The 21,533-nt window shown below is 38.4% G+C and overlaps 1 protein-coding gene and 1 non-coding gene across 2 annotated transcripts; one reads left to right on the forward strand and one right to left on the reverse strand.

The window, feature by feature from the left end:
- Positions 1 to 324: 324 nt before the first annotated feature.
- LOC145764416 (matrilin-1-like) lies at positions 325 to 14,791 on the reverse strand. The gene is made up of 11 exons (XM_082576031.1): positions 14,698 to 14,791; positions 13,502 to 13,664; positions 10,181 to 10,241; positions 8,588 to 8,730; positions 7,905 to 8,013; positions 6,997 to 7,099; positions 5,985 to 6,123; positions 5,447 to 5,519; positions 4,457 to 4,599; positions 531 to 639; positions 325 to 447 (listed from the first exon to the last, which is right to left on the reverse strand). The coding sequence occupies exons 1-11, from the start codon at positions 14,789 to 14,791 to the stop codon at positions 325 to 327; spliced, it is 1,260 nt and encodes a 419-aa protein (XP_082432157.1).
- Positions 1,801 to 1,907, forward strand: LOC145765759 (U6 spliceosomal RNA). The gene has a single exon (XR_014288634.1). It is a non-coding gene; the product is annotated as a U6 spliceosomal RNA (small nuclear RNA).
- Positions 14,792 to 21,533: the final 6,742 nt, after the last annotated feature.

A 21,533-nucleotide genomic window follows, 5' to 3' on the forward strand; every position in this document is an offset into this window, starting at 1 on the left:
GCCATTCTAGGAGCGGGTGCAAAAATTGGTTCGTGATTTCAAAGTGGTGCCAACAAGGAATAAGGTTAAAAACCACTGACTTAGTTGAATGAACTATTTCAAAGTGATTATGCTTAGCCTAAATTTGCGGTTTTTTAGCATTTTTCGGTTTTGTCCATATGCGGGGACAGTTCAGTTGGAAAGTAGACTATACGCTAGCTACACAGACTGCTGCTGGCAAGTATGCTAAAATTGATATGCAACAGTAATTTGATGTACATTTCCAATGACAACGGCCTCTAAATTGATGAGGATATTCGTAAGCCATCTGGCTGATGATGCAGTCTATTTCATAAATCTGACACTGCGGCGTATTCCAATGGATAAATCATTTGCAATTGATGATAACGAGTCAAAATCCTCCACTTCAAACACTTTACCAGCATATCCACCATCACCAGTTATCAGCTGAAATATAGCAAAATCGCGATTTGTAAGTCACAAATTTAACAAGACAAACTCGCACTACAGATTTCTTGGTAATGACTTACCTCTAGCTCTTCCCTATTCACTTCATCCCCTACTCCAACAGCAAATGTCATGATCCTAGCATTACGGACTTGCTCAGCAGCATAAAATAGTCGATCATGGTCGGTCGCACTAGAAGCAACAAACTTGTTAACAAAATGAAAAACATAGTTATCCTAGATTTTAAATTTTTTGTTTACATTAAACAATTTATTCGCAACTGGTGACAGAAATTTGTGATCGATGTAACAACCACTACAATATATTTATATCTAAAGGGGAAAAAGGGTAAAGATGAGTCCCATACTTGATCCAAGCATCGGTGGAAGAGAAGATAAGGTTCTCATTATACTAAGCCTTCGGCACTAACAAGAGTAAGGTGGCCAATTCCTTTTTTCGACCTCCTTTCCTTCAGCAATTACGCCCACCCAATCTACTTATACACCCTCGGTACAGGTGAGCGGTGTTTTTCAACAACCAACTGAAGTCGGGAGTCGAATCAGGATTACATGATTGGAAAGCGAACGTCTTATCCGCTGCGTCATCCCATTTATATCTAACCTAACCTAAGCACCAAATCAGCTGGTTTTTGCATTGTGTTAATGTATTCAGGGTTACTGGCTAGAGCAGGGGTCACCAACCTTTTTTGCATGCGGGCCACTTTGACACTAAGGAGAGCTGTGGCGGGCCGCAGTAATACAATTTTAGGTAGGTTGACTCTTATGCTAGAAAATAACGGATTTCGTACACAGTATCCAGCGTTACATGTTGTTAATATTTGTCTTAGAATACCGCAGCAACACAATTAGTCGAACAACGCTACAATTAGTCGAACAACCAGGCCAAGCTCCTTTAACAACACTTTTGACTTCTTTAACAATGGCCACTTGTTTTGCGCACTTATAGCGAGGCGAGTGGTTTCATCAGAATATTCATCGCCAAGCAAGAGTGGTGTTGTCACTTCGCTTCACAAATGATATCTTGCAATTAACAATTTCAGCAAACAAGGAAATGTTTGACACATCGCAATACAGGCAACAATAGTGACCTGCAAACATATCTCCAATAGCAGGGAAAAAGGCACCAGGCACCATGAAACAAACGTTTGTGGAAATCAGCGAAAAATCGTAATTCTATCGTAATTCATGAACAGTCTTCCCTCAAAAAAAGCAATGAGTTGGTTTTTCATTCTTTTTGTGAGAGTCTATAAAACCGTCTTTCTTTATTATAGACAACTGTCACATGTGGTGCTTATTAGCGTGGCAAGAATTTGTTGATTAACAACATTTTGCAGTACTTGCTTTGGCAGTACATATACTAAAATTGGAACGATACAGAGAAGATTAGCATGGTCCCTGCGCAAGGATGACACGCAAAATCGTGAAGCGTTCCATATTTTGCCAATTTATTATAAATTGAGTTGGCACACCGACCTATTTTGCCTACAAAAACTTGCATAAAGAGAATAGCCTACTGCTCGTGAAACACAATAACGGTGAAACGCACACTAGTGTTTACATGATATTTGCAAACTTAAAATAAGCAACTCTATGCTCACAGAAAATCGAAACCAGACGTTTTAATCAACCACTGGGTCAATGTGGCTGGACATCGCATTGGAATAACTTTAAGCAACCCCCACCTAGAACTAGGCTATAATCTGATTGGTCGGTCGGTGGAATCGTATGCAAAGCGAAAATATGCTTCCCAGTAAGTATTTTTGCCTTCGTGCTCTTTAACTCCTCAAAAAAAGTATTTTTGGTTATACTTGTACGCAGTGGTGGATTTCCAGAAGATTGGCTTCCGGAGCGCTAGTTTGTTACTTTCCAAATGCGCTAGGTGCCGTAGAAGAAATTCAGAAATATGTCTTTATAAGATTTTGAAACAACACACTTGATGTAGCCTACCTAAAACGTTGCTAAAGTAATTATCATGGTCTATAGATGGTATAGCGTTGTTCAATGCAAATATTCATATTTTAGTGAAACAATAATACAAAAAAATACAAGTTATAGCCAAGCAAAAAAAAAGAAAAAAATTTGTTTTTAGTTTTTTCCACTTTTGATTTTTCAAGTTATAGCCTACAATTTTTAAGACACTTATCGTATTCAAAATCATAAAACCTCTGGCGACTTCGGGTCTCAATTGCCGGGTTACGTCCATGGCGTAATCAGGATCCAACATAGCCTACTTCGCTGGTTAAAAATTTCTCAGTGTAAGACGGATCATTCGTATAAAGAGTAAACTTGAAACAGTTACAGTGTGTAGAGAAGCACGGTCAGATGTCAGTATGAAGTTCATTTGTGAACATCCGCTCTCACACTGCTCGATGAAACTGGAAGGGATTATAGTGACGCTATCAAATTTTGAAGACTCTGGGATCTTCTTTTCGTAGTTATATATTCACGAAGTCCTCTCACAGCAGCTTCGCGTTCATCTAAGCGTAATCTCTTTGCCACTTCAATGATTTCGTTTTTTCCGTGTGTCATTACTGTGTCCTCTGGCCAAATAGTTGAATCAAGTATTTTTCAGCTGTTAATAAATGACAAGCCTGTTGAATTCAACAAGCGATCTTGGATGGAATTTCCAAAGTGATTATACACCCTTCTCTGTTGGGTGGAAAATATCACCCTTTGGTAGGGTGAAAATGACCATCTTTCCCAATAGGCTATGGGGTGGGAATGAAAACGTAGAAGTGGAATTTTTAGACCACCCCTAGAAGTGGTTAAAACTACACTTTTTGATTTACAGTGTAGAATATGCGGGGATTAATTAGCGGGCTATTTCTGCAATTGTTTACATGTAATTCTACACCTTTGAACTCTAAGTTTTCTTCAGCATCCTCAGCAATGCCATATTGTCGTCCGGGTTCGTTCCTTCGTGTTTCAAATAATTTTGCAAAATTATTAATTTTGTTATCTGCATCTCAAATAGTATAGCCTACATGCTCTGTTTTACAGTTCAAGGCAAAGGCTATTTTGGATAATTCTTGCGAGTATTCGTACATCAAAGCCAAGTCCAACAAGAAATCCGTGGATGTTATTTTCGACAAGAGTCCTTGATATTTCGCACGTTCCCGAGAATCTCTTGTGTTGCTAATAGCCCCTTTTTTGAAAAATTTGACAAGTGCTGGGAAATCATTCCAGACGGCACTAACTGTGCGGAAACTCGAGGCTACCCAACGTGTGTCCAGTAGGCCTACTCTTCCGATTTTCAACAACTGCACTTCAACAGCCGCTGCACATTCACCCATTCCCTGCTATTGTTAGGAGAAGCGTGGTAAAGGCTAAAGCGTTTGTCCATAAAAGATTGAAATCGATTCAAATTACTGACTGATTTTACAGCATGACGAACCGATAGTTCCAATCTATGGTTGCACAATACCACACCACAATGTCTGGAAATTAATCACGAAGCCATATTGCTACACCATTTTTGCAACCTATCATCACAGCCGCGCCATCACATACAACACCAATCAAACAAGAAGATAAAAATGTTGTAGACATGCCATATGATTTTAGGCAGCTCTTCAGGGAATCAAAGATGCCATTCGCCGTAAGACTAGCGAGCTCAACAAGATCTACAAATACATTCACAGGTTCGCTTCCGTCAAGACTGGTACGAAGATATATTATCAGAGTAAATACCCGATTTAACGTGTTCGACTCATCAAGAATTATGGATATACTTTTACTGAACAGGGCAAAGCATAATAAGAGTATAAAATATTTGAGCTTCCGGAACGCCATTCCGGAGAAGTCAATTTTTTGATCGAGCTTCCGGAGCGGCGCTCCGGACCGCTCCGGCTGAAATCCAGCCCTGCTTGTACGCTGATACTTTCCGCGGGCCGCAGCGATACAGCGTGGCGGGCCGCATGCGGCCCGCGGGCCGCCAGTTGGTGACCCCTGGGCTAGAGCATTTGCATGAAATCACGTTAGCAACTTACGCTCCGTCGGTCAAAAGTACCAACACCTTTCTTGTTGAAGTATCGTTGAAGCGACCAGATGACTTAAAATGTATGATAGATTCCAACAGTGCTTGTGCCGTGTAAGTGGATGGTCTTTGCTGTCGTATTGCCGATACAGACTCCTAAACATAAACCAAACAAGAACTTAAATTAAAAAAGGAGTCAAAAGTTGAATAAAAAGTCTGTCGTACGTAAGCATCGGCAACTTTAGCATGAATCAAAAGCTTCCTGCACAACTACTTAGCTAACATTGACTGTGAGAATCTTTGTTTCCAGATTGAGAAAGTCACTTAAAAGGTTAACTTTAGCAGCTCAACATTGTTATAGAGGCTTTAAACTACTGACCCAGGCACGGTCGCCGAGATAGACAGTGTGAAGTTTTCGATTGGCAAAGTGTTGTTGTCTGTATATCCATCGGGTGGCGCTGAATGACAAGCTGCCTTTGACAAAAGTTGGTTGGTTTTGAATCTTCATCCTCGGATTGACAAAGCCTTGATAAGTTATTCCTGGTAGTTTCGCATACTTGTAGAGGCTTTTGGCGCAGGGCCGGTTACCGAGATTGGCAGAGTGAAGATTTCCGATTGTTGAAGTGCTGTTGTCGGGGAATTATTCCATTCACTAGGTGCCGCTGAATGGAGAGCAGTCCTGAAATGCGTTGCTCAAGCGCACACCCCGAGAGTCGAACCACCGCCGCGTGATCTTGAGCCGGGCGCGTAACCACTGAGCCAACGGGACTAACAAAGTTACTTAAACACAGCTTTCAAGAACTCAACCATCAAACTGAGGAGTGGAAGCGAACGTTTGTTGTTAAGAATTAAAATTCATCCAATGGTTTGGCTTATGCTATGTTGGGAATTGTGTAGCCTATATGTTAAAGCGTTAACTACTTGGAGGACCTAGGCGAATGCCGGACTACGACCACGTCAGTGGCAGAATTTAAGAGTAATTTGAGGAGTGCAAACAACTTACGTTAAACTGGTTTTGGTTCTGGTGAGGTCCAAGTGGTATTTCAGTCTTAAGGAATGTTTGATCATCTAGTCGCCTGTTTAGAAAGCACAATTTAGTTAGTGAATTTGTAACATGTCCCATGTAAGTTGAGCTAGAATATTTTATTTTGATGTAGCCTACTTAAGATAATTTTATCGGGTTTAACATGTTTTATTATAAAGAGATATACCATAATTAAAAAATCAACTCAAACGTTTTCGACACGTACGTGTGTCCTCATTAGGAATTACTTTTAAGTAATTTGTAAGTAAACGGCTGTGTGGATGGCTCCGTGCAAATAAAAGTTTAATATACACAGATATTACGCTGCTGGTAGAAGCATAAAACGTATACTGGCTACAGTAGTTTTCGAAACGTTCAATAAACAGAGTTGAAGCTTTATGGGCTCTGCATATTTGTTCCTAAATTATTTGTTTTCATAAAGTTATTCTGGATTTTAAGACGTGGAAACATGAAAAAATGTTTTTCTTTTTGCCTGCTGAGAAAGGCCTGTGAATACTGGATAACTCCAATGTGAATGGTTCCATCAGACAAATCAAGAATGTCGGAAATTTGAATAATCCAATTCTTCATCGATTTAAAATTTTCTTGTGCAATTGATCCAGATTCATCCAAAAGAAAAATTAAGTCGAAGTTTTCTGGAAATTGTAATAAAATTAAAATCATTTTCAGTTTCAATCAATCAATCGTTTATTTATCAAAAAACAAAACACAAAAGTGACATAAAACAATAATACATGCAATGTAAAGGTTTTGTTATTGATAGAGAAACAACGAAACGACCATTCGGTCAACTAGTCAGTTGCCTCAAGCAGTTTTATTACTGTGGCCATGGCTATCTAGAAATGTTGTCTCATTTGTCCCAATCTGCAAACTTTTCCAGATTTTTCTAACTTTTGGTGACTGTCTGAATAAATTTTGCCAAAATTTATATTTCAATGTCACCTTTACTTTCTTCCCCAAGTGAAAAATTGCGTTTTAACATCATGAAGCTTTAAAAAAAAGCCAAATTTAATCTGAAATTTTGTATTTTTATGTCGTTTCCTTGAAAATGATGACTGCACTTTTTATTTCTTATCAAGGTCGCAAACTTGTGTTTACGTTTTCTATGTTGGATTGATGTAAAATGACGTTATTTGTGTGTTTCACCCTTTGCAGCATATTGTTGTTTATTTTCTAGTTATTGCATTAATGAAAAACGAACAGAATATTGAAAGCAACTACGTTGGCTACGTTTGTATTTCCCATTCTCAGTAATGGCTGACTGCATAGCCAAGTAGTGAAAGCGCTGGTTACGGCACTCGAAAGCCCTGGTACGCCAGTCCGACACCACGAACATTGGATTTCTTACCTTTTTGTCCACTTAGTCTAATCTTCAACCACCAGAAGTTTTGTCATCTACTGTAGATACGACAAAAACACTGGTTTTCATTCCAATCTAATGTTAACGATAAATACTTGACCCATGACAAAACGATGCAGTTCGGTGGCTCACTCGTGAATGCGATTACCTCGTCTTTGTCCAATGGAAGCAGATAATTCGTTTGTAATTCGCGATAGCGAGAAGAAAGACGTCACAGTGACTACTTTGTCGGTGTCGTTACCAGCTATGAACTGAAACCAAGCAAAAAAGTTAAGTTATGCCGAAAACGTTCGACTGTTAAAACTATTTGTAAATATGTAAAACATATTGTTATAATGCTCAACCCTGTTGTAGTGTTGTGTCTTGCCTGTCTTTGGTTCAAGAAAGCAAACTCTTCCGAAACTATAAACAAAACAAAAATCTGTGAAATTGTTTTCGCTTACAAGAAGTGAAGTTTTTTTTTTAAATATACAAGTACTGTACTTCTTAGACCTATGTGCTTTAACAATCTGGGTTGATGACAGTGTAGCTGTTTTCATTTCTCAATTCCAGGTCTGATTCACTTTGTTGGTTATACTTCTCCTGAAACCCACTAAAACTTCATTTATGGTAGGCTACCGGTATTACTTTGCACACCACACACCCCATATACAGTATCTTAAGAAAAGTTTTTAAATATCGACATACTGGTCGTTTTCGTGAATTCGGTTTCAGCACGGTTTTACTGATTGAGTTATTGATTTTATCTTTATCTTTGGACTGGAAAAGCTAGCTTCTTTGAGAGCTTGATCCTGACAGTTTCGCATATTTGTTAAGACATTGAACCACTGACACAGGCTTAGTCACCGAGATTGAGAGTGTGAAGTTTCCGATTGTTGAAGTGTTGTTGCTGGAGAATTATGCCATCCCATTAGGTGCCGCTGAATGGAGAGCAGTCCTGAAATACGTTACTCAAGCAGCACACACCCAGAGAGTCGAACCAGCGCCGCTTGATCTTGAGTCAGGCGAGTAACCACTGAGCTAACGGGGCAGACAACATAACTGACATTGACTTACCTTTAGTTCTTCTTTGTCTACTCTATCACTTACTCCAACAACATAGGTCGTGATTCCTGCGTCACGGACTTGTTCGACAGCAGAAGGTAGTGAATGGAAGTCATTAGCACTAGTTAAAAGAAAAACAACAGCTTTTTAACTTACAACAATAAACTCAAAGCCATCATAAATTGAAAAAATACAGTTTTTGCTGAATGTTCTTTTTAAAAACAATAGATTACGATACCTATAAAACCTAATGCGGTTTTATACAAAAATAAAAAATAAAAAAAATACATTTTTCCTATGTGAGTTTTAGGCTAAGTAGGCTACTCTCACAAAACTGCACCAAACTATTATGTGTTTTAATTTATTATTAAAATTCAGTTCAGTTTATTTTAATTTTTGATCATCAAAACAAAAGTAGTACGGTAGCCTAGGACTTAGGCTGTTGCACACAGCACAACACAACAGGGGTATAAAAAAGGGAAGCAGCGACAAAATGAGAACGTAAAAGGGCGTGGTCATGACCGAAATACTGTAATTTACTTAATGCAAAGAATTTGGCACGGTCAAAAAAACTTTAAAAATTTAAGAGTTGTTTAGCTGCGGCGTATTGTCATCAAGAGTATGAGAAGTAGCCTACATAGACTAACTGTGATGCGTTAAGCAATTAAAAAAAACACATACGGTAAACAACTTACGCTCCATCGGTCACAAGTATCAACACCTTTCTTGTTGAAGTATCGTTGAAGCGACTGGATGACTTGAAATCTATGATTGATTTCAACAGCGCATGTGCCGTGTAAGTTGAAAGTCCTTGCAGGCTTATTGCTGATACAAGCGCCTAAACAAAACACAAGCAAAGTTGTTATGAAAAGAAGCCAATAAAATAACATGGCTTTATCATTGTTTTTAAGATTCATAGAGAAATAACACAAAGTAACTTCAGCGGGTTTAACATGATATATTACATACACAAATATAACATAATTAAAAATAAACTCTAACGTTTTCGACACGTACGTGTGTCCTCATCAGGAATTACATATCTGCAATATACATAAAATGAAAATTGTAAGGTAAATTTAACTTTGCACTATAACTGTAACCACTAGCGTACGCAGGGGGGGGGGGCATTGGGCCATGGCCCCCCCCCCCCCCCCCCCCCCCCCCTTAAAAATGTTTTAGTAGTTAACGACGTAGATTAAGGCATTTAATATGTTTTGGATTGCACTGTCAGAGCAATTAACAATGTTGTTCTATAGACTAAGCTAATACGAAATACATGGCCCAATCCACCAACCCCACCCCAGGTATGCCAATGTAGCATGGTGTTCTGTAAGCCTATTATAGTGAGAAAAAAATGGATAAAGTCTAAACTAAAACCATACTGGGATATCGTGAAGACGTCTGGGATATCAATGGCCAGTGGCGTAGCCAGGGGGGTTTGGGGGTTACAACTCCCCCTTTGGCACGCGTGTGACATCACGATATTGAAAATCATGCCTTCAGTCTCTTTATGCTTGGGAATGATGCTTTCAGTCTAAAAAAAACTTGCCTAATTTTAAACAAAACTGGATTGAAAGAGCGAGTTTTGCCAATACCAAACATTCAAACATCTCAGCCAGGAATTAGCAACAAGAAAACATAGAGACTTAGCTTTATTTCCGAAAAATGCCGAAGAAAACATGATCTTATTCTTTTGCTATGCCACCTGACAGCACCATTTTACAGGAATATTCATACCCACATTTTTGTTGAAAATGCTCTCAGAATGCACCAAATTCAAAGTAAATACTCAAAATTTTCTGGGTGAGGCCCCCCAGACCCCCCGCCGCTGGGTGTCCTCTCAGGCAAAAACGCTGTCGGGCTTCGCCCGCCCTTGTCAAAACCTCCCTTTACAAATTTATGGCTATACGCTACTGTCAATTTTCAGTCAAATCTAGTACTTTTCCATGACAAGATAGTGGCAACATTGCTTCGAGCAATGTTCTAGGACGTGAATGATGCAATATTTCATCACTTCCAGCAATGTTCTAGGACGTGAATGATGCAACATTTCATCACTTCCAGCAGTGTTCTAGGACGTGAATGATGCAATATTTCATCACTTCCAGCAATGTTCTAGGACGTGAATGATGCAACATTTCATCATGTCCAGCAATGTTCTATGACGTAAGACGCCAGGTTAATTATATTTCAACGGTTGAACGGTTTTATGTCACGTTTAATCTGGGGAACAACTGTTCGTAACAGTAGTAGAGTAGAAAAATGATTCTTCACAAAAAACTTACTCTAAACTGGTTTTGGTTCCGATGAGGACCAAGTGGTATTTCAGTCCCAATGTATGGTGGCCTGTATCAAAACAAAATAAATAATATCTAGTTGTTTGTTTGAAAACAACATCAGACTTATCAATTAAATTGTGACTTTAGTTTCACTGATAAACTTAGCATCAAGTTTATTCAAGGCCTGATTAAGGCTCACGGGGGCCCGAGGCACAGCTAAGTTTAGGGGCCCCTGTTGGCAATCGCTTTCAATGCAATACCATGTAGTCTCTGCGAATGATGAAATATGGGCTAACAAATAGTTCAAGCAAAACTATAATTCAGCCAATTTACCTACAACTTTCTAACAGGATGAACACTCTTATATTATACTTGTTACAAAAATTATTGGATGAAAAATCTCTCTAACAGATTGGAAATTGAGCTCATTTCAATTTCATACTTGAAACACTAGCAAAATATATGCTACATTTGAATTTGAACTAGCAGAGTTTATTAATTGATCCTTAAAACCAGTGCTGTGTTAAACCCTTTGTGGGCCCCGGGGCCAGAATAATTTTGGGTTTTCTATCGTCTAGCAGACCTATTATTTTCACTGCACCGACATGGAAATGTGGTTCATTTCAATAGACTTTCTCACCAGTTTAGAAAACAACACAAGTGTAAGTAACCGCAAACACAGGTTTATCGTTTCTTAGCTACACCTTTGCTCGGAATGAAAGCCAAAAGTGTTAACAATTTCTAATAAAAAAAAATACTGGCAATGGAACATATCAAACATATCGGTCACGACGCGGTAATACCATCGTACAGAATTTTGACTGTTTGAACTTTGCCGCCCGGTACCGCGCAGATAAAACCAAAACTGTAGAAATTATTAATTTCCATTCAGATTTTGTCATCTGGTAACATTATTGTTTTTCCCCATTTTTATTTTTTATCTGGCAACATTATTTGTTCTGTCAACCAAGATAAAAACATTGTAATAATTGTAAACAAAAGCAATGTAAAGCGTTTTGAGGATCAGATGTTCAATTATTTTTATTCAACATTATTTCATTCCAAGGCAAAGCTTTCATAATTTTATGCAGGCAGTCAAGTCTAATTAAAGTTTTTAGGGTATGGTAGCCTAGGTTAGTGGCAAGAATAAACAGGTCCCTTGTGTTAAGAATGATTTTTGTTTTGTACCGTACAACATGTGATATGCCAGGCTTATAAGGTATTTGAAGATAAGAGCAATTTCATGTGCATATATTCAGAAAAAGTAAATACAGAAGAACGTTTCTGCTAAAAGTACAGGACAGATTTTCCTGCTCGCAACATCACTGGTCAAGGATATTTATAATTATGGTATTGTAAATGTTAAAAATGAACAATTTTTTAAAACAAAACACTTTTATTGGTGAAAATAAATTGAATCTGTGAATTCACAAAGGGCCTAACCCCATTTTTTTTATTTTACTTTCTGTGCTTTCCGATTTCTTTCAATGAAAAGAAATTGAATATGTGAATTCAACAAAGGGCCCTCCAGTTTTTTTTTTTTTTTATTTCACTATTTGTGCTTTCCGATTTCTTTCAATGTCTTCTTAACTAAATGATACTTTAAAAAACAGCAAAATTTTTCAAACACATCGGCAAACACATAAAAATACCCTATCAATTTTTACATTGATTTTGAAATGGGCCCAACTACAGCAATTGCAATTCAACTTCTTTATAGTTTCTCCACAGAATCCTCACTGAGTGAACTTTTTAGGTATGATGCTTCTTACCAGTATGTTTAAGCATATATATAATCATTATCAAAGTTTCACCACAAATGTAAATGACCAAAATAATCAAAACAGTTGTGCCAAAAACACTTTGTGGCAATTGGGCCCTTTTTGAATTCATATATTCAATTGCATCAAACCTGTTATATGTTAAATACAATTCTGCAGATCATGTTACTAACGTTATTCGCATTTTAACTTTGTTTTTAGAGATGTTTCGTTGTAGTTAGGGCCCAAATTTGTATAATAGGGCCCAAATTTGAGATGTTTTAGTATAATAAGGGCCTAAATCATCTTCTTAATGGACAAGTACATGCAGTAAACTTTAGCAACTCAAAAAAAACTTTACTGAAACGCAAAAATCTATTATTTGTGGGCCCCTGAGATGGTGGGCCTGAGGTCCGGGCCCCCTTTACATGGCACTGCTTGAAACCTATAAAAGTATTGACGCCTACGGTACTAAGGTAAAAAAATTGGGGGCCCCCAAAGCCAGGGGGCCTGAGGCCTGTGCCTCGTGTGCCTCATGGTTAATCGGGCCCTGAGTTTATTGTGCTAGTGCAATCTGGTGTTAGTAGTAGGCTATGCATTCGTGGTATGCCCACTGAATGGTTATTTTCACTTTAAGCACAGCTCGCACAAAAGAATGCTTTGGCATCAGTTGCTCGGGGTATTTATAAGGTGAGATGTAAAGTTTTGGTCAAAGACCCAAGTGTATAATTAGCTTATTCTCTTTTAACGAAGCTCTACAGCAGGGGTGCCCAAAGTTTTTTTTAGCCACCGGACGCATTTTGCTATTCGTGAGACTTGGCTGGCCGCATTACATTTTCAGTCATTTTTTTCCTTAAAGTTTGGCTTTAGCCATAAGACTGTATGCTGTCGGGAAGGCAGTCACGAAACGTTTTCAGTCATACAATCAACCCCGCTTAATTGGCCCACGTTTAATTGGACTACGGTACCAGCTTAATTGGACCATTTTTCGCAGATCTCGAATCTAAATTAATTTTTCTGTGCAATTTTTCTCACTTGATTGTACCATTGCTTAGCTCAAACGGACCACCCCATCCCACTAAAAATATACTTTGTAGTTAGAGTTTTTTATTTTTTCTACGTGTGTTTGGCGAGATTACATTTCTCTAAAAAATAATCATTGCTGCACCGTGTTTGAAATTTTCTACACTCTCTTGCTAATAATTTTCGTTGCTGGGGTGCTGCCATTTCAAGTGACCTGCTGTAAAAGTTTTTCTTTGTTGAATTTTGTTTGGTAGCGGTAACAGTTGCGAAGCACTTTTTCCATGGCTGGCTTCATCTAGTGCTGAAACTGCGTTGAGCTCAAGCTTCTCGTGTGGACCATATTCAATTATATTTTCAAAAATTTTCGAAAGCCGATAACTGGACCGCGGGCCGTAATTTGGACACCTCTGCTCTACAGGTTGGATGACTAGCCTACGAACAATAGCATCTGTTGAAGTTGAGCGCATGGAACAATCACAAAATGTTACTCGTCGAGACTCAAGAACCAAAAAAGTGGAAAAAGGTAAAAACTATTCAATTTCACCTGTTGGAAATGGCGTATGAATACTGAATGACTCCAATGTGAGTTTTTCCAGAAGACAAGTCAAAAAAGTTTGACATTTCAATAACCCAGCTTTTCACCAATTCAAAATTCATGTATTCCACTGATCCTGATCCATCCAAAAGAAAAATTAAATCCAAGTTTTCTGAAAACAAAAATCATGACATGAAAAAGATGCAAAGGTGGAACTCAACTCTATGTTTTAAACCAGAGGTCTCCAACTTCTTAATAATTGTGATTGACTAGAAAATTTCTCAACTAGCCTACTAGCGATCGATCTGTCGGAGAGAAAGTCACTAAACCAACCTTTTCCTGTGACACCTGACCTTGACTGTAAATGTATTTTTTTACCACACATTTAAGCTAGATTATAGCCAGCACTGAGCAGTAGCCTATAGCCAATTATTGTTTCAGTTCTTTAGAATAAAATACAAAAAAACAAGTTCCACAAGCAGGACCAGATTTAGCTGATGGGGGGCCCGGGGCACTTTTAGATCGGGGGGCCCCGCGCAAAAAACCATCTCTACGTCTACAGTAGCATCAGTCCAGTACTGCACAGCATTTTGCAGAAACTTTAAAGGCCAAATAGAAAAAAAATAACACAAAATCACATTTTTTTCCACATAGGGGGGCCCTTCAAAAGTCGGGGGGCCCGGGACAACTGCCCCCTCTGCCCACCCCTAAATCCGGGCCTGTCCACAAGTAAATTTATTTAAAACGTCGTCTAAATGAGTCAGTGAGATGTTTCAGTGATCATATTGTTCGCCACCTTGTCGCAACCAAGAAAGTATCTTGTCAAAGAGAGTTTTTAGCAATCGTTCAAGTGGTGATCGGTTAACACAGCACGTTTTTTCATTATATTCATAATTGCAAGTTCACATATAATAAGCTAAATTAAAACAGGATTGAATGCATTCCGCACATTTTTTGATACTGCAGTATTTTACTGACAACTAATCTCCAGAAATTATTTCGGATGCCCGAGCTAGGAGAAACACATCAGCTTTCAATGTCAGCATTTCCATCCCATTTCTCCATAGGCTACAACGAAAATGCTTTATGATTTTTTGAGAATTAGTAGACACATTCGACTTGAACCGGTTGAGACGTATTGGTAGCGGTAAAGTAACTGGCCGAATCCCACTACTAGGTAGGCCTAATGTTGTAACATATCTCACCCGATGTTGTTTCCTCTTGGTTTCCAAATACTTGTGTAGATGCAGACAGCATCAAGAAAGCAATGCATATCAGCCCCGAGTCGAAGTTAGACATATTCTTGCAGAACTTTAATCTTATAGGCTTTAAACTTTTACATAGGCTATAAATGTTGGGTTGAAACTTGAAACACAGGTCGGTAGGCCCACCACCAGTTAGGCCTATATATTTCAAGCTACCAACTTTCTTTTGTAGTTGTAAAGGTGATTTTGAATATTTAGCAAATAGGCTAGCTTAATTGATAAAAAGAAACTGGTAAAATTGTTAAATACAAACTTGTTTAATACTTGAAACAGGCAAGTCTTCTCCTATAACTCAGTTGGTTGACGCACGACTTAGTGCACAAAGAAACAGTAAAAGTAAACAGCTCTGGTTGGTGAAACGGGGTGTGCACTTGAACACAGGCCCGTATCCAGACATTTTCAAGGGGGGGCTCTCAATTCCAAAAACATGGACCTTTTGAAAACACTTTCTTGTTGGCGTGTCCACAAGCAAGCAATCAAAACATATGAAGTGGCAGTAGCCTACATAATATATAGACCAACAAACAAAACAAACTTTAAATTGTCAACATTAAAAAAAACGAAATAAACAACATAGGCTAAAACTTTAACATTAACAATAGCACATCTACAGTGGAACCGACAGGCGCGCCGGAAGCTGATGGGGCAGAAGGGGCGGATGCCCTTTTAAGGTCATGTAAGCTACTGCACATTTGCAATATAACAATTTCTGCTATCGCTTTTAGCCTAAATTGTCTAAGTTTAAGATAACAAAATTGTCTACGATATGCGAGGTTTCAAACAAGCAACAAAGACTGTCTTTAGGAAATACACAAACTTTTGTGCATTTATCGAACAATCGCGCTCGTCTCGGTCAATGCTGAAGGCAGTTTTCGCGCCATGAGGCGAGTAAAAACATGGCTTCGTACCACAATGACATACAACAGTTTAAACACCGAATGTTTGCGACTATTCACAAGCAGGTGATGGACGTCATTGACTCAGAAGCTGTTGCAAATAAGTTCATTCGAACAACCGACGCGCGTAAAAGGTAGCCTACTTCGGATTGAAATTCAAAGAAAATGAAGGGGTGTACCAGCAAACATCTATAGGATTGGCCCATGATACAAGAGAAGGATCCCCAGAGGATACACACTGATATAAATGAATCAACAAGTGAATAAAAAAATAACAGTTAACCTCTCAAGTACATGTAGCTCCACACAGAGTGAAATTTACATGCCTTTTGACTCTTTTTTATTTCTTTAAAAGTATTATTGACCCAAAAAGAATGTCTAAAAAGACATTACGAAAAGTAACTACGGACAAAGGCCAGTGTTTCGATCTTCCGATCTCTGGATTACTTCTGATTGATACTTCGGATACTTCGGATTGGTTTGATATTTGTCTATATCATCATCATCATCATTTTCAGCCTGTGAGAGCCCACTGCAGAGCGTAAGCCTTCCCCTTTTCATGCCAATTTACATGATTATGTGCTAGTTGGTACCAGTTGGTTGTATTGCATTGTTTGTCAATGTCGTCCCTCCATCTTACTTTTGATTTTCATTTCTTTTTTTTGGTTTCTCGTGGTGTCCATATGTTGTTAATTTTTTAGTCCATCTATTGTCCTGATATCTTGCTATATGACCTGCCCAAGACCATTTTAGTTTCTTGATTGTGCTTAATATATCTCGTAATTTCGTTTGATTTCTGATCCATCCGGCAGTCTTTTTACAAATTTTATACTTTGCATCGATTTATATGGCTAATAGGGAGAAAACGATTAACGAATTGCCCAGCATTATCGCTATATCTTATCTTAAAACTAAAAAAAAAATTGGCTTTTTAGCAACAAAAGTGCCCTTTTTTCATAGGATCCTCCCCCCAGTCAAAAATCGCTCCGGCGCCCCTGGGAACCAATGTGATCATCAACAAAGATTCCACGTAATCAAAAGAGCACTTAATAAAATATCATATAGGCAGGCAGCAGCTATGATAAAAGAATTTTGAATTTGTCAATATTTGGATACTGCGCACTATAGCCTACTTGAGTGCTTCTGCACAAGTAGCCTACTAGGGTGGCGGGTTTCTTTTCTCCAGTAATATTGCCAGCGAAAAAAACTCTTGCTGCATCATCTCAGGTGCTGGAAGATCATCTTCATACAATCGTACTGCATCCATGAAGTCAACTCCTTCTTTGTCGCGCATGCTATGGTCGGGATAAGATTTAGAACGTTTGCACATGCAAAGACATGCAATCCACTACAAAAACAAAGCTTGTTTACCAAAGTATTGACAAGTTTTCTTCGCTGTTGTGGCAGAAACAAAGCGCATGGAAGACAAAATGCACCATCCAGTTTTGCACTGTAGGCTACGTCAGCCATTTGTATGCTCAGTGTATAATTGTATCGCACAGATACAATAAGACAATATAGGCTACTTTGAGACTTTCCTTGTCTATATCAAACTACAACAATGTACATGTAAGCTTCAGCGAATTTCACTGTAATTCAGCATAAAGTAGGCTATAACCGACACAAAACCAATACACGTCCACAATTCCGTTGCCTCTTCTCACTTCAACTATCTTTTATTTATCACGAGAACGAGAACTGCGTTCACATTTATAAGATTATTAATAAAATTTATCCAGTAGGTAGAATGCAAGAAAGATTAACTAGGTTATTACGTAACACTGTATCCGAGAAAACACGAGATAAACAACCCACGTCACACTCACTAGCGCAACACAAGGCATCATGACGCAGCAATTATCAAAGTTTAAGACTTTACTATTGTACAGTCTTCCATTTATCTTCCAGAAACCTCTTATTCAGAACTATCTGGAAGGTTTCAGCTGATCCTAGGTAGCTGATCGAGTGATGTAATGTACACTACACCTTCTCCAAAATGTGGACCTTTTCGGCTCAAGGGGGCTTCCCAGAAATCCCCCCTGGCTACGGGCCTGCTTGAACAACACATTGTAAAGGCTGTTTTCCTCCAGCAGCACCAAATAGGCTACAGTAGATGGAATAATTCTCAAACAACAGTCACAACCAGGCCCGGATTTAGGGGGGGGCAGAGGGGGCAGTTGCCCCGGGCCCCCCGACTTTTGAAGGGCCCCCCTATGTGGAAAAAATGTGATTTTGTGTTATTTTTTCCTTTTGGCCTTTAAAGTTTCTGCAAAATGTTGTGCAGTACTGGACTGATGCTACTGTAGACGTAGAGATGGGTTTTCGCGCCGTAGGCGCAAAAATTTTTTTTGCACGGGGGGCCCCCCGATCTAAAAGTGCCCCGGGCCCCCCATCAGCTAAATCCGGCCCTGGTCACAACAACAACAGGAAATTTCACTCTGTCAATCTCGGTAAACTGATCTGCGTTAGAGGTTTAAAGCCTCCATAGGCTAACTACAAGTAGCCTACCGGTGCGCAAACCGCAGGATTAAGCTTGCAAAATGTTACGTCTGCTGAGAAACTTAGCCAGTTCTGAAGCAAAATCTTGATGTTTCACTGCAATCTTTGCGGTTATCTCGAATTGCATAAAAGAGAAAATGTGTTACAAACTAAATTAAGTTAGCTACTTTTCGTGTTTTCCATTCAAGCGTGTTTTCCATTCAACAGAATGCACGAAGGCACAGAAATGGCGTAGCCTAAAACAGTTTTTGTTAGAAAGAGGAGTTGAACCATAGGCATACGAAGCCGAGCAACGTGATCAAGTTTAGCCTAACATCTTCAAATTTATTACATTTACGTAAACATAAAACTACGCAACAAATTAAGTAGGCCTATCGAACGTTTTCGACATCACAAGATGTCCTCTTCAGGAATAAAATACATACAACTTAAAACTAAGTTACATCTGAAAAAAAATACAATGGTTAACTAAATCTATAGACAGAAAAAGACAAAAACTGCACAGTACTTCTGACTAGCTCAAACCCAACGATATAGGCTCCGCGAGAATCAAAGGTAACTGCATCAAAAGGTGTTAAAGAAAGTGGCGTAGCCACAAGCATAAGCACGCCGTACAATCCTGCTGGAAACGGGCAAGTTTCGAATAATATTTAACCCTGCTATAGGCTACTGCAGGTTTAGATTTTAATGTACCGTAGCCCAATGACGATCGGTGAGGGAAAGCAAGGAAAGCAGTGCTTACCTGAGCGAAAACTATGCAAAATATAATGACTGAATTCTAGGTTTAACCCTATATTGCCCAGGTGGTGCTGAATCAGCACCAAGCACTTCAAATTTGCTGTCGCGGCTTAACCACTGGCTCCACACATCCAGATTTTTTTGACTTTTCCTAAATATCATCGAATTTTATTGTGTGTAAATTTGGGCCTCCAATGTCTTATAATTTTCATGCAAACATATGCATTTTGAAATGCAATTTGTGAAATTTTGCTAAATTGCTCTTTTCGGAGAAGATTGTGTGTTTCTTTATTGCTCATATGGAGCGTCGCGCTAGCCGAGAACTGTCTGAAAACAAAACCGCAAAAATGTGCGACTCGCTTTCTAGTTGCCTTGAAGTTTAGCGTTGTCAATCAAACATTTGTGCTGAAGGAGAATTTTACTTCATACACAAACCTTTCATCCAATAACATCATATTGCTGCAGTCAGTGTTGGGCGCGATAACTCATTTTTCAGTTAAGCAATAACGATAATCGATAAACGAAAAATGCCTAAAGCGATAACGATAAACGATAAATCAAAAAAAGTTAAGCGATAACGATAAGCGATAAATTATCGCCGATAACGTCCGATAACGATAATTTTTTTTTTCTTGATTAGCGCTGCCCCATCCCATGCAGCACGAACTGTTTTCAACAACATGACGAAAAATCGAACATAATATACTGTAAAGGGACAAAACTTTTTGTAAGTTATGCATGAATAGAATCGCAACAGCGACAGTAGGTATCGAATCTTCAACCTCTTGATCCAGAATCAAACCACTGAGGTAACCGCCGTGCTTATAATTATACCTTCAGATACCAGTTGGATGCTTTTATCAATTGAGTTACACTGCCGCTTACGCGCAGTAGGCAAAATAATTAAATCAAATGAAAATACCATAAAAAATTCCAAACTTTGTATTTTGCTTTCTGCTTAAAGGGCTGTTTACAGCAATGTCAGCAAAAATTAATCAGGAATCTTAAGCGTTATTGGTAGTAAAATTGTGCATACTGTGAAATCCATCAAGCTTGTCAAATTGGTCGTGTATGTTTAAGAACAAAAGCATAATTATCGTAATTTACTGATAATTTCAGATATATTTTTTTGTTTTCTTTGTGAACACCATCATTAAAGCAATGGCCGAATGCTGAGTTGTTGAGATAAGAATTACAATATAGGCACTGTATCGGTGGGAATAAAAATATTTGATTGAGGTAGGCTATGTCGCATAGGTAAATGAGAAAAGGTAAACTGTATTTAGCATAACTTTACCACGCAACTCGATGCGCCTATTGTCATGCAAAAACTACTACAAGATGCAAAAAATGTGATGTCGGTCTGCATGTCAAATGCTTCAAGCAATATCATATTCCGCAATGACTTGTTTCAGTGATGTTGTGTTACTTTAATAATCTTTATCTTCATATTTTTTGAACTTTCATTTCAATAAAATGCTCGATGACAATAATGACATGACAAGACATGAACATTTCCCATTTATCACTTTGAGCGATAAGTAAAATGTAATAACGCAAGCATTACGCACAAGAAACTTGTGAAATTTGATAACGGATTTGCCTAGCGTCTTATATTATATAGGACGGCTTTTTTCTCAAAAAGTACAAACACCATTAGGAACAAAATAATTGTGATATGTTTTTTAGGTCATAATTATGCAATATTTAAATTTTTCGAAATTTTTTTTAAGTAGGCCTACTTTCACTTTCGGTACAAATGGGTTAACTTTTTAAGTTAAATGGCACTTACGCATTTGGTTATTATTTTTGGATTAAAGTTATATCGCCAAGCTAGAAAAAAATCGATCTTACAGTCTATAACCGATCTTGTGTTGTTATTGTGTGTGAATTTTGTCTTTTAAACTGAGTTTGTGACGTAACCGCACGTCTCAAGGCAATTTCTTGCAATTTTAGTTAATCCACTCATCTAAAGATTTACTGCGCTTAAAACAGTACCGGTAAGTTTCATGTTTTGACGAGAGAGATTTTATTTTTTTACGACAATTTCTAAAAACTAACACTTCCAACCAAAAAAGAAAACACAAGAATAAAATAGTTGATCGTGAGGTAGCGCGAAAGACCATGTTTCCAATGTAAAAGCGGCCTCCTATTGCGACACTTTCACAAACCACTTGCCAATTTTTTTCGCTTCGCTTCAAAGGAATTTGTAGCCTACCGCCTGTGCGCTTACATTTTAATTGTAAAATTCACTCGCGATTGCCGATTGCAGCAAAACAACAAGAGACTTGTTGCATGCATTTCATTGCATTGCAATTTGCAACTCTAAAAATTATTGTGTTGTCAGGGCCGTCGCTGCAGGGGGGCGTGCCCCCTCCCCTGACAAAGACCTGTGCACACACACTTCAGGCACTGAAGAAGAACTGGTTTCAATTTTAATTTCATTAACTAGGTGGCTAGTAAAAATATTACTTTTCATGGTCTTTCAACTTGTGTGTTGATCCGAAATAAAATTTATCGGCGATTAATTATCGGCGATAATCAAATATTGCCTTTGGCGATAACGATAAACGATAACTGAAAAAATAATTGAGCGATAACGATAAGCGATAAAAATTTATCGCCGATAATTATCGCCGATAA

This window comes from Aplidium turbinatum, chromosome 2 (genome assembly GCF_918807975.1).
Source record: "Aplidium turbinatum chromosome 2, kaAplTurb1.1, whole genome shotgun sequence".
Classification (NCBI taxonomy): domain Eukaryota; kingdom Metazoa; phylum Chordata; class Ascidiacea; order Aplousobranchia; family Polyclinidae; genus Aplidium; species Aplidium turbinatum.